Raw genomic sequence first — 12,968 nt, 5'->3', positions numbered from 1 at the left:
CTCAAAAAACTAATTTAGAAAAGTTTGCTGTGGTTTCTGAATATCAAAAATAATTTTTTGTTGACCTGTGTAATTTTAAATTATAATTATATAAAATAAAATAATAACAATAAATTTAACGTTATAATTTAATCAAAACAGAAGCACTGAAAACTGTCCAAACAAGGGTGCAATATTATTGTTAAATTAGTAATAATTAATTTTTTATTATTTGGATTTGTTTTTTTATCACTGTATTACTGTGATCAATGCGATGCGATGCCAGGGGACACAGAAGCCGGACGGAGATTGTTGGAGGACACCCCTGGATTGTGGAGAGCAGGTAGGATCTTTACAATGCTACCCTGGATGTGGCCCGAAATTACCGCTTTTGGTACATAAAATTCACCCCCAGCCACACACGGGAATACCACCAGAGGGGTTAAAGAAGCAGAATCATAACTGCGGTTGTCAAGGGTAACGTAGTGGCAGTCTACCTGTGACGGTGTGTTTTGCAAGGGGTAACAGAGTGGTTAACCTTGCCACGTGAGGGCCCTTCTCGGCCTGCTGGTGCATGGACTGTTGCTGAGTGTGTTGGAAAGTCTATGTGCAGGGGTATGGGCTGAGAGGGTGTTTGTCAGAGTTCCAGCTATCCTCAACTAGTAGGTCTGATTTTGCTAACCTCAGAATGAACTTTAGATAAATATGGAAAGAATAACAGAAAGAAAGCAGGGTTTTTTTTGGCAAACAATCATATATTAGATCACTTACCTGTTCCTCACTAAAACACAGGCATCTCTCTCCTGCGCACGTGGGCAGGCTTTATCGACTCCGTCCATGCCGCTGGCCAATCAGGAACCAGCCATGGCTATTTAGCTTGCTCGCAGACTCCAGTCTGTGTTAATGCATCATGTTACTAGTGCCTAGCTCCCAATGTTCTGTGAACTAATTCCTGTACACCTGCTGCCTAATCCAGTGTTTCCTGTGTCCAGCTCCTGTGTTAACCCCTCGCCGTCCAGTCTGTTGATTCCTGGCCAACTTGGTCCTGTCTTTCCGTGCGTGACAATATATATATATATATATATATATATATATATATATATATATATATATAGAGAGAGAGAGAGAGAGAGAGAGAGAGAGAGAGAGAGAGAGAGAGAGAAAGAAATTGGTCTTTCCCAGTAATATGAAATGTGACCTGTTTTGCTAGACAGAGTATCCCTAATGGTGGTAAATTATAAAAGGGGTAACGTCTTGTCTCTGACGCGTTTCGCCTAGCGGTGTCCTCAGGGGATTTATGGAGAGTGCTATTTACCAGCTGTAAATAGCATATTTTTCCTTGGGATAGCAGGTTTTCTTGGGATATTAGGCTCTACACACACTCCTAGCATATAGAAGTTTATACAAATGAAAAAGTGGTTTGCCTAAATAAAGCAAGTGCGATTCTTAAATCTCTGTATGCTGACGCATTTCGCCTTTTTGGCATTTACTGACCAATAAGACTGAAAATTTTTGAAGAACTGAGCCAGGATTGCAATTGGCAAAGTTTGAAATATATAAAGAAAACATGGTAGAAAAGGGGTTTACATTCCACCTTGTCAGGTCTCATTTGATTTGTTAAATAGAGGGTAGTAATTTTGTTTAAAGAAACCCTTGGGATGAGCTTTCAGTTTTTTTCCTAAATATGATAGAGAATTTGATTTCTAGTGAAAGGACATAGATTGTTGAAGTGATTGTGTTGTCTTTGGGGAGGCGATACCGATAAAGCTGCTGATTTTTTCATATTATTTTAAAGTTAGAGATATTTTGGAATTTGAAACTCTTTCATAAGTGCCAGGACTGATGTTGCTGGGTTTGATATGGAAAAAAAGCAAGTCATCTGCGAAAGCAGACAATTTATATTCCTTGCCTGCAACAGTCATACCAACAATTTCTTTATTCTTTTTATTAGTTCTAAATAAAGGCTCTAGAGGTGATTAATAAGAGTGGGGAAAGGGGACATTCCTGGCGAGTGCCATTGTGTATCTGAATCTGAGAGGAAAGAGTACCATTAAATTTACCTTGTGCCATAGCAGCATATTACAGAGATAAAATACAATCTATCATTTAGGGTCCCAAGCCCATGAATCTGAGTACTGCAAACCAATAATCCCAATTTAACCTATCAAAAGCCTTTTTGGCTTTAGCAGAGAGTAAAAGGCTTTTGTATATCATGCATTTGAGCATTGGGTAATATGTTATCTACTTTTATTGTGTTGTCCCTTGCCTCTCTTCCAGGCATAAACCCCACTTGTTCAAGGCCAATATGATTTGTGAGATAAGGGAGTACACATTTACACAAATATTTTGGCAAACATTTTAATGTCAGTAATGAGAAGTGAGATGAATCTGTAATTGGAACAAAAGCGATCATCTTTATCTGGCTTGGGAATGACAGGAATGTGTGCTTCTGCAAACCTGGAGGAAGAGGGCACATCTGTAGCCAAATCATTTAATACATTCAACAATGGAGTAGTCAGGATAGGTTTAAAGTTTCTATAATAAAGGGTTGGCAACCCATCTGGGTCTGGACTTTTGTTTGTTTTCCTTTGAGACAATTCTAAAGGAAGCTCCTCCTCAGTAAAGGGGTATTCCATAGAGAGTAAAGTACCCAGTATGCCTTTTCTTCCAGGAGTAGTCTCTACGCAAATGTTGCAATTTTTTGTTTGAGCTAGTGCCAAAAAATGTATATGTATTGATTCTAGCTTGGAAATGTCTTCTATTGGTTTGGAGTTCTCCATGTAAAACACATTTATGTACTTTCCACACTGATAGAGGAGATGTATCCTGTAATGTGTTTTCTCTAAAGAATTAGGTTAAAGTGTTTTCAATACGAGTGTGTGGATATAACACTTAATAAGGTTGGGTTTAATATCCAGTTTCAATTTTTGGTCTTCTTTTGCATTGTGTAAAGTGAGGGTAGGATAGGCGCATGATTTTAATATGTTTGTATACCAATATCTGCTTTAGCAACCATAGCGAGATCAGATTGAGTGATAAAAAAGTAGTCAATTCAGGAATATTTTTCATGTATATTTGAGTAATAGGTGTAATCTTTAGCAGTAGGCGAGAAAGTTCTCCATGTGTCAATTAACTTTAAGGATTGGAGGACTGATTTGATTTTCTTAAGCATGAGATAAGGTACTGACGGTCTTCAGTTGAAGGGATCTTGAATCAGATTAAATAGTACATTAAAATTTCCTCCTAATATGATTAGAGATGAGCGAATTTCTCGAAAATTTGTTTCGGACGGTTCGCCGAATTTTCTGAAAAGATTTGCATAGATCCGAATTTATTTGCGGCGAATTGCGTTAAAAACGGCTATTTCCAGTTATTTCACAGTTGCCGTGCAGTACTTCTACTATGTATTCTTAGACAGAGTTTCTCTATCTAAGAATACAGGGCAGTAAAGGGGATAAATGGGGACTTCTCCCCATTCATCACCTGTAGTGCTCTGTATTCCTAGATAGTGAAACTCTATCTAAGAATACATAGAACAGTGCTGCAACAGCAATCGCTGTTGCCGTGCTGTGCTTTTACTATGTATTCTTAGATAGAGTTTCACTATCTGAGAATACAGGGCACTAAAGGGGATGAATGGGGACTTGTCCCCATTCATCACCTGTAGTGCCCTGTATTCTTAGATGGAGAAACTCTATCTAAGAATACATAGTAATACATAGAATACATAGTAAAAAAAAACAGCACGGCAACAGCGATTGCTGTTGCAGAGCTGTTCTATGTATTCTTAGATAGAGTTTCACTATCTAAGAATACAGAGCACTACAAGGATTTGGACTTGTCCCCATTCATCACCTGTAATTCCTGGACATTGTAGTGGAACTGCAGAGGACTGCAGTTCAAATTCTCACGTGACGTCACAGTGGCGTCATCACCTGTAATTCCTGGACATTGTAGTGGAACTGCAGAAGACAGTTTCCCACGTGACGTTGCAGTGGCAAAACTGAACTGCAGATGATCTCTGCAGTTCCATTACAATGTCCAGGCACTACAGGTGATGAATGGGGACTTGTCCCCATTTATCACCTGTAGTGCCCTGTGTTCTTAGATAGAGAAACTCTATCTAAGAATGCATAGCAGAAGCACAGCATGGCAACCGCGATTGCTGTTGCAGCGCTGCACTATGTATTCTTAGATAGGGTTTCACTATCTAAGAATACAGGGCACTTAAGGTGATGAATGGGGACAAGTCCCTATTCATCCCCTGTAGTGCCCAGAGATCGTAGTGGAATCCCTAAAGTCCTCACACGTGCAGCTGCCATTTCAGGAAAAATTGTGATTCGTTACCACAAATCGCGAGGAAATTCGGATTCAGAGTGAATCCAATTTTTTCTGAAATTCGGATCGAATTCCACTTCGTGAGCTTCGATTCGCTCATCTCTAAATATGATCATACAGAGACAAAATCACATAGAGCAGCCAAAACTCTCTGTAAGAAGAGAGTTTTGGAACATGGATTTGTGGCATGGAAAGAAACAGAGAACAACATCCTATATCCGACTTGAAATACCTTCCTGTCATTAAGTGGACAACTGATTTAATCATCGTATTGTATAGAAGAGGGGTTTTCCAGTCTCTATGTCACCACTTTATGTTGACTGATGCTCAGCTCAGAGGGATCATTAGAAGCAATGCTCCATAGCCCTGTATGGCTAGTTTTGGTAGCATTTTTTGTCGGCGCCATCTGTTTGTTAGGGGAGCTACCTGGGCACGCAGGTAGCCCATAATCAAAGTACCAGTCCAGTAAGTCCACTATTAGAAGTTGTGAGTTAGCACAGAATTCTGAAAGGTCACCTGGGTTTAGTATGGAGTCGTGGTTTCCATTAAAAATAGCTGTCAGCCCGAGTGGAAATTGCCAGTGATATGTTATGCCTCTTTCTCTCAATATTTCTCTCAATATTATCAAAAGGTTTTAATGCTTTGCGATTTTTAAGTGTTATCAGGGACAAATCCTGCTAAAAAGATATTTCAGTGCCATTATGAGTTGCAATACTTTTTGCAGTGCAGATTGTAACTGGTCTGCATTGACTGATTATGGCAGCCCCCTTACTCAGATATTATTTCTCCTTATTCTGTGGTTTAAATACTCCATGTGCTTAATAATATCAATCAAATCGTTGTTGTGTATCCCAGCAATATAATCCAGCCTTGCGACAGCAGCATCTTTATGTGTTCAGGCCTTAGAGAGATCTTCCATCTGTGCATTGAGGGACACAAGGTCCGGTTTTAGGTCAGTAATTGCTGCTGACAGAGTGTGCCTAATATCTGCAGCAATGGTGTTCATGTCAGCTAGTGTCAGCAGTCTAGTGGATGTTGAAGGATTCAGAAGAGGACGAGTTCTTCCTGGAATATTCAGCCTCCAAGACCGGTGCCATTCAGCACTCTGGGACTTGAAAAGATCCAGTAATACCTTTGATCCCGAGGTCGGATCTTGTTTCTGGGTTTTCAATACCGGTGGGCCTTGTGTGCTCTCGCCCAGATGCCCAGACACTGCGCAGATAGTCGTTTTTCTTGTTAAATCACCCACACACAGAATAGAGCCTCTGCAAAGTGCAGCCATCTTGCATGCACGCTAGACCACACCCCCTCTTTATTTTAAATTTTACATTGGTTTAGGTTGCTGGTTATTCTAAAATTAAATGGTCAATCTGGTCAGTCTAGATTTGTTGTCTGGATTTTTTTTTTAGCCTTGGTCTTTATACCAAAGGGGTTCAGGTTTTAAAGTCCCCACTAGTCATTCACAAAAATACATTTTAAAAGTAAGACATTTCTATTTAAAATGGACCTTTGTGCACAAATAAAACAATACAATATAACTATGTGTTTTTAAAGCCTTATATATATAAGTTTTGCATAAATGTCAATCCTTTTAAAAAGAAAGAATAATAAGCTTGTATCAATAGTAAGCTCCAGTGCCCACTTTATAGAATGTATCCAAAACTTAGTGTGAGGTTCTAAGCTTGCTGTGGACAAAATATGTTGGGTGCCAGTCACTTTATGGTTGATTGGTAGAGATATTTAGGGAGAAAGATACTGGGACCCTATGGGAGTGACTTTACAAACCATTTCTAGATTGAGGCAGGCACCTGTCTTTATTGTACTCTAGTACAATTTCAGGTACCTGGTTTCATGAACAGGGAGCACCTCACAGCAATGTCCCAGTGGAGTGGTTACCATTAAGTCCTCACCACATGTGTGGTAATAATAAACTTGTAATAGATTTTTTTAAACATTTTTTATTTATTTTATTTTTAAACAATGTTAAACAAAAATGGCAGTGTAGAAAAAGAAAATATGGGAATAACTAAAGCCGCATACACAAGTGCAATTCTTGTCATTGGAAAGGATCTTTCACGATCCTTTCCAACGATATGAACCACACGATGCATGAACGAGTGCTGTACATACAGCACCGTTCTGCTCCATGGAGAGGGGAGGGGGAGAGCGACAGAGCGGCACCCTGCTGCGCGCTCTCCCCCATCCCTTGCATTAAGATCGCTCGTCGTTCATCGTCTGTGGATCCGCCAGGACCGATCCACGGACGATGAACGACGCGGGCTGTAAACACGCCAGATTCTCGCCCGATATCTGCCCTGAGACGATTATCGTGTGAGAAAAATTGAATGTGTGTACGTAGCTTTAGATCAGCAGTGTACATTAAACTATAAACACAAATAGAAAAAAAAAGGGGGAGGGGGTATATGGGGATGGGAAGGCTATGGGAGAATAGGAGAGGTAAAGGTATGAACTAGATTAGATTTGTTTACCAACAAAGAACAAAGTTCGACAGCAACAAGGGGATTGAGCATAGAGCCTGCCTAAGGAAAGGAGTTTATTTAAAACCATCTAGGATAGCACATACAGCTAAAATCACCCTATGTTACCTGAGCTAAATAGGCGCTACAGTCGGGGAAGTCTTGGTATTGTAACCAGTAGAACCAGGTATTGCGGAATTTCTCCTTTGTACTGTGAATGGTCCTCTGTACTGTGAATGTTAGATGTTCCATGAGCATAATCTCGTTGATCTTTCAAAACCAAAGTCTAATGTTAGGCGGAATTAGTTGCCTCCATAGTAGAGGTACACATGCTCTGGCTGCATTAACCATATGTTTAAGAACTGAGTTACCATATGCTTTCTGAGGTCCATCATTGAGATGGAGAAGGAAGAACACGGAGTCATCTGGTATTAATAGGTCTGTGAACTTCTGCATAATGTCTCTAACCCTTAGTTTAGGACTCTACCAGAATATATGTGGAAGTGTTCCTCTTTCTGTATCACATCTCCAACACCTATCTGAGATACTAGGAAAAATCCCATGTAAGCGCGTAGGTACCCTCTACCACCTTGTTAGTTTTTTCTATCCAAATTCTTGAAATTTGCTCCTGATTGAGGAATTGTGGACCAATGTTATTACTTGCATGTGTTAAGATTCTGAGAATCTCAACCCTGGGTGCTTTTCCCATGATCTCAAATAGACCTGTAGGAAACCCTGAGGAGGGGAGTGAAGCAGCTGCGCTAGTTCTGAGAGCGCATGACGAGCTATTCCCTCCTCAATAAACAATCCTCCAAAGCTTGTCAAAGAGCAAACAAACTGTCAAGCCTGGGGAAGGAAAAGCAGAAAATGGGATAGTTGGTTAGGTCTCCAAAGAGATAGCTTAAAGGGTTGGTTTGGATTTGTTAGTTCTTTTAAGGTGGGCCAACTGTCTCAGAGAATAAAGTGGTGGGCTCTACTTAGATTCTGTTTTGCCAGGATACATTTTGCCCTGAACTGCTTAAATCTAGCCAGTTTTGGTCTTTGCCTGTGTAACCGCAGAGAGTCTCAACCTAAGTGCTATGAGTTCTCCCCCAATCTGCTTATCCACAGTTACCTTATGGTTGGATTCCAGCCGGGATATCTGTGTGAGCAGTTTTATAATTTCTGCCTTCCTATCATTTTTAAGTCTGGTGCCGTGTTTAATAAGTATACCTCAAATGACAGTTTTGTGTTCTTCCCATAATACATATGGGTCACAATCACGGGCGGCATTTGTTTGACAATAGTGTGAAAGTTCCTTGGTAAATTCTGCTTGTTTTACCAGGTCTTTAAGCAAGGATTCATGAAGTCTTCAGTTTCAGGATCTCAGTTGGTTATGTCCTAGGGATATTGCGAGTGAGACAGGAGCATGGTCTGAGAGTGTGAAGTTTCCTATCCTACACTTCCTAACCCGAGAAAGATCCCTCTGGTGCATCCAGAAGTGATTTATCCTAGAATAGGATTAACGTGGGTGGGAGAAAAAAGTGTAATCCTGTGTTGTTGGGTTTTCTACCTTCCATACATCTATTAGATGGTAGCCATTGAGACACTGTTCATTTTTGTGTCTTTGTGATTGTGATGTGTTTTTTGGGGTAGGGGGGTTTTCCATTGTAGAATCAGGGGTAAAAAAGTCCCTCCTTAAATTCTTCTAGTTGTTGCACTGTGTTTTCTATGAAGGAAACCTGGAAAGATCATGAGGAAAGAAACAGGACAACGTGTCAAACAAATCATCAAAAGTGCAACAGTAGGCAGTGCCTTCAGTATGCTGCAGTCACCAGGTGGGGTAACGTAGAAGGATCCGGCTCGGCTCCCCAATCCAGAGAGCCCAGGCCAACAATAATGAAGCAAATTAAAAGTTCTCTTTTGCATGGTAAAACAGCAGAATTAAATAACTTTATAAAGAAAATAATGCATAGCTAGTAAGAGAGGTCATCAAAGCAGGCTAAGAGTCCAACATTTCCCTGTAGTAGGCAGGCAACTAGGAGCCAATAGTGGAGTGGGAAAGTTCTGAGCAACCTACAATTCGGATCTTGGGGCTGATGTTTCTTACGGGAGTGCTTCCATTTAGGGGGTTGCCAGGCAGGTTCTGCAGGGCCAGAACCATTAGGTAGATAGTCAGGCCAGAATTGCAGCTCAATGGGTGGTAGGTTAAAAGTAGCAAGGAACCCTGGCAAATCTGTCGGATGGCTCATGGTGGAAGAAATTCCATCCCGTAAAGCATGGATGTAGAACAAAAAGCCCCCACTGTAGCATATGTTCTGAGACCGGAGCATTTCCAGTACCGGTCTAAGTGCATGCCTCATGTCTAGTGTATGTTTCAACAGATCTTGGAGAAGTTGTACAGGCACGCCATTGAATATGACCTTATCATTCGCTCTCGCCATTTTCATGATGTCATCTTTCATACGTTATGAGTGTAGCCTACGGGGGGGGGGGGGGGGGTAAGGCTTACCTCTGACTAAGAGGGTGGGAATGCAGGAGACTGTGGCCACAGCTAATGGGGGGATTGTGAGGGATTGCCTGTGTGTCCCTTCATCATCAGAGTGTGTTTCTTGCTGGCTGGATAGTGAGTCGGGTCCCTTTTATTATTAAACAGGATTTATATAGCGCCAACATATTACGCAGCGCTGTACATTAAATAGGGATTGCAAACGACAGACTAATACAGACAGTGATACAGGAGGAGAGCAACAATGAGGGGTAAGGGGCTAAAGAGTCGGACAGAGTGGACTTCAAATGAAGTGAAAATGAGAGAGGGTGGGGTAGAAAGAACTCTGTATGTACAGTTAGGTGGGAGAAGGAGACCCACACCACCCCCGACTTTGTTGCCAGGTCTAGGGGTATGTGTAAAGTGCAGGCCTCCATAGGAGAGAGCAGCAGCAGAGGCAGAGTCAGAGGAGGAAAGCCAAGTTTCAGTGAGAGCAAGAAAGTTGAGAGACTTAGAAAGGAGAAGGTTGTGTATGGAGGATAATTTGTTGCCAACAGATCTGGCATTCCATAGCCTGCCAGAGATAGGGGGTAAGGGGGGATGAGGTTAAGAGAAGGGAATGTCTTACTGAGAGTGAATGGAAAGTAGAGGCTGTGTGGGGGACCTGGGTTGGGTGAGATGTCACCAGAGAGTATTAGTAAAGTAAAAAGGTGCAGGAGCACAGACAGAGAAATAAGGAGAGTGAAAGAGCAGAGAGACAATGAGTTATCAGACTGGGGAGGACAGGGAGTAGTGCCAACAAAGAGAGAGCAGGATGAATAATACATTTTTACAGATAATTGGGAACCCCATGCGTACAATAAACAATGTTGCAAACTTAAGTCCAAGAGAAGCAGTCCAATAATATAGGTTCAAGTGAGGCTTGTAAACTTATTTCAGGAGTGAAGGATGATGATTCAGTCAGAGATGGTTTGATGAAATACCAGCTTAGAATGGTAGCAGCAGGAGCAGAGAATGTGTTGGAGTCCAGGTGGATAAATTAGTCCAAAGGCAGGAGGTAAAAGTAGTAGAGTAAAATAGTATGTCCAAATCTTCCTATTCCTGTGTCAATTCCCTGGATTAATTCCCATTGCACTTATATTTTGGGCACTTGAGATTTGGGCACCTGACCAGGGTCCCAACGTGACCTTGCCTGTTTAAATAGAAGTGCTTTGGGTTCTGATTATGGATGGACATAGTCCCTTGAAATTGCTGTGAGATTGTCCGAGGGGGGGGGGGGAGCCCCCTACTCTGTCCTGTCCCGCTGGCTGTTCTGCGTGCTGGCAGTGGTGTGGCTGGGGCCATCTTGCCTGCTCCTGGCCTTCGAGAGAGAGAGTGTGGAGTGTCTGAGTGGGAGAAGTACATAATAATCTTCTTCCCTGACACTGAGGGAGGACGATCCTTTGGACACCTCTTGACCATGCCGGCAGAAATTGCCACAAAGAATGCTGAATATTAGGCCTGAAAGCTGCTATCCAGACAGGAGACTTGTGCATGCACGTCTTACCTGGTCTGCATCCAAGCCACGCCCCCATTTGTTTAGATTTTTACCAAGTTGACATCTTCTATTGTATTTCTTCATTTATTATCGCTACCTATCTAGTATTATACCTGTTTTAACCTTTCAGGAGTATACGTAAATTTTATTCTCTCTAGTATTTATTTTCACCACTTTCCAAACACTCTGGGTTCAATAGCAGTTGCACAAACAGCTACCCACACTATAAAGCATATATATGTTTTTAGACACACCTGCGCAGTTACCCTGCAACACAGGCACATGGAAATGACCACTCCTACCTCTACTCTTACCTTTTCATTTGGCTTTGACATTTGCCAGGTTTAAAATCTGCTTTACATCATGGCTACCTATCATTTCCTGGATGTCATCCATCCACTATGTTCTTTTCACTTTAATTTTACTCTTATCCACATATCTTCCTTATAGGTCCTTTCCATTTTTTTGCAATATGGCCAAAAATTGGCACTTTTTTATCTTTAACATTTTTTTCCAGTGGATGTTTTTGTCTTTATTGTAGTAATTCTTCATTCTTTATCATGTCTGTGCAGGTATTTTTTATGATTCACCACATATCTTCTTTTATGACCCTGATTTACTAAAGAAGTAGAATAGTTCACTTCTAAAGTAAATTTTCATTTTTTGTAGTGAATAGGGTAAAAAAAGTGAAAACTCACCTTCCACAGAATGGAATTTTTTTTGTATTTTTGTAAGGATTTTTGTAAAATGTCTTTTGCTTGTACATGATTGGATGATTTGAAGCTGAAGCAAACTAACTTGAATTTTTTTTAAGGTAAAATGAAGCACCCAGAAATAAAATTAAGCCGAAATACAGATAAATAGGGGCAGAGGTAGGTGGCACAAGGTAAGTGGCAAAGGGAGCTGATAAATCTTGCTGCAGAATTCATGAATATTTTGTAACGGTAAGAATTTCATAGAACAATGTTGAGGTAGTCAAAGTGAGAGATTATAAAGACACAGAAAAGGACTTTAGTCACATGTTGTGTTAGTAAAGAAGCATATTGTAATCATCAAAAATCATACACAGGAAATCATACACAGGTGGAAGTAACAAAAGTTCAAGATGTTTCAGAAGGTGGGGAGTCAACATGAGCTTTGAGTCAGGACTATATAGCTAAAGTCAGTAACCATAATAGGAAGGAAAATCTTTTTTACACCTGTATTTACAGGTGATATTTAATAGAGTATCTATGACATTTTACTTGGCACAGTTTTTTATTTGCAGATCTCAAATTAAAAACTTACGTCTGGAGTAAAAAGGTATCTCAGTCCATCAATTGCACCAGGCAACGTTAATCCACGAATGAGAAATACAGTTAGAATAAGGTAGGGAAAAGTGGAAGTAATGTACACTGCCTGATAAAAAACAAAAACAAATGTATGAATTAAAATAAGGTTTGCCTGTGCAATAATGTACAACAAAGCTACTCCTATTGACAGGTCTTTCTTAATTGTTTCCATCTAAGCAGTGTTATTGCATAACTTTAGCTTTAAGGAGTCTTAAAAAAGATTTTGGAGTAAAGAAATCTTTTCCTTTATTGGAGACATTTTGGGAGCATTCTATACACATGGAGTGGGAGTCCATAGATTAAAAAAATACCATTTTATTCCCAGCCCAACCCCCTCACCAACAGGATCTAAATGTCCTATTCTGGGAGGCCGAACTACCCTGCCTATCTGCTTGACAACAATAAGTTCCTAATGCCCCAATTGGACTCTCTGAAATCGAAGCGGTTATACGCAAAATTCCTATGGGGGAAAACCCCAGGGCTAGACGGCTTACCTGCTGAAATGTACAAACCGCTCGAACCATATTTTTCCCCTCTACTGAGAGAGATTTTTAATGGTATCCTCCTTGACCAGGTATCATTTCCCTCCTTTATTGAGGCCCACACGTTGCTCATTTCTAAACCCCTCAAAAACCTTGAATCACCTTTATCTTACCTAGTGCTCTGTTAAACACAGACTACAAAATTCTGGCAAGAATTATGGCCAACCATCTCCATCCTATTCTTCCTTCTCTCCTCACAGAACAGCAACTGGGTTTCGTTCTCAATAGGCATATTTCCAAAGAAATCAGGACAGCAATTGCAGGCACCACACTTCCTTATAAAAAGAATCATTGTCT

At 40.7% G+C, this 12,968-nt stretch overlaps 1 protein-coding gene across 2 annotated transcripts in view; it reads right to left on the bottom strand.

Moving 5' to 3' along the window:
• Positions 1–12,968, bottom strand: part of LOC140331223 (sodium-dependent neutral amino acid transporter B(0)AT3-like) — a 122,572-nt gene that overhangs the window by 65,536 nt on the left and 44,068 nt on the right. For both annotated transcript variants that reach the window (XM_072412052.1, XM_072412053.1), the window contains one exon: positions 12,086–12,196. In XM_072412052.1, coding sequence (XP_072268153.1) covers positions 12,086–12,196 — 111 coding nt within the window. The remainder of the gene's footprint in view (positions 1–12,085; positions 12,197–12,968) is intronic.

The sequence above is a fragment of the Pyxicephalus adspersus genome, chromosome 5 (genome assembly GCF_032062135.1).
Source record: "Pyxicephalus adspersus chromosome 5, UCB_Pads_2.0, whole genome shotgun sequence".
Lineage (NCBI taxonomy): Eukaryota > Metazoa > Chordata > Amphibia > Anura > Pyxicephalidae > Pyxicephalus > Pyxicephalus adspersus.
This window is presented reverse-complemented; position numbering and strand designations above follow the sequence as displayed.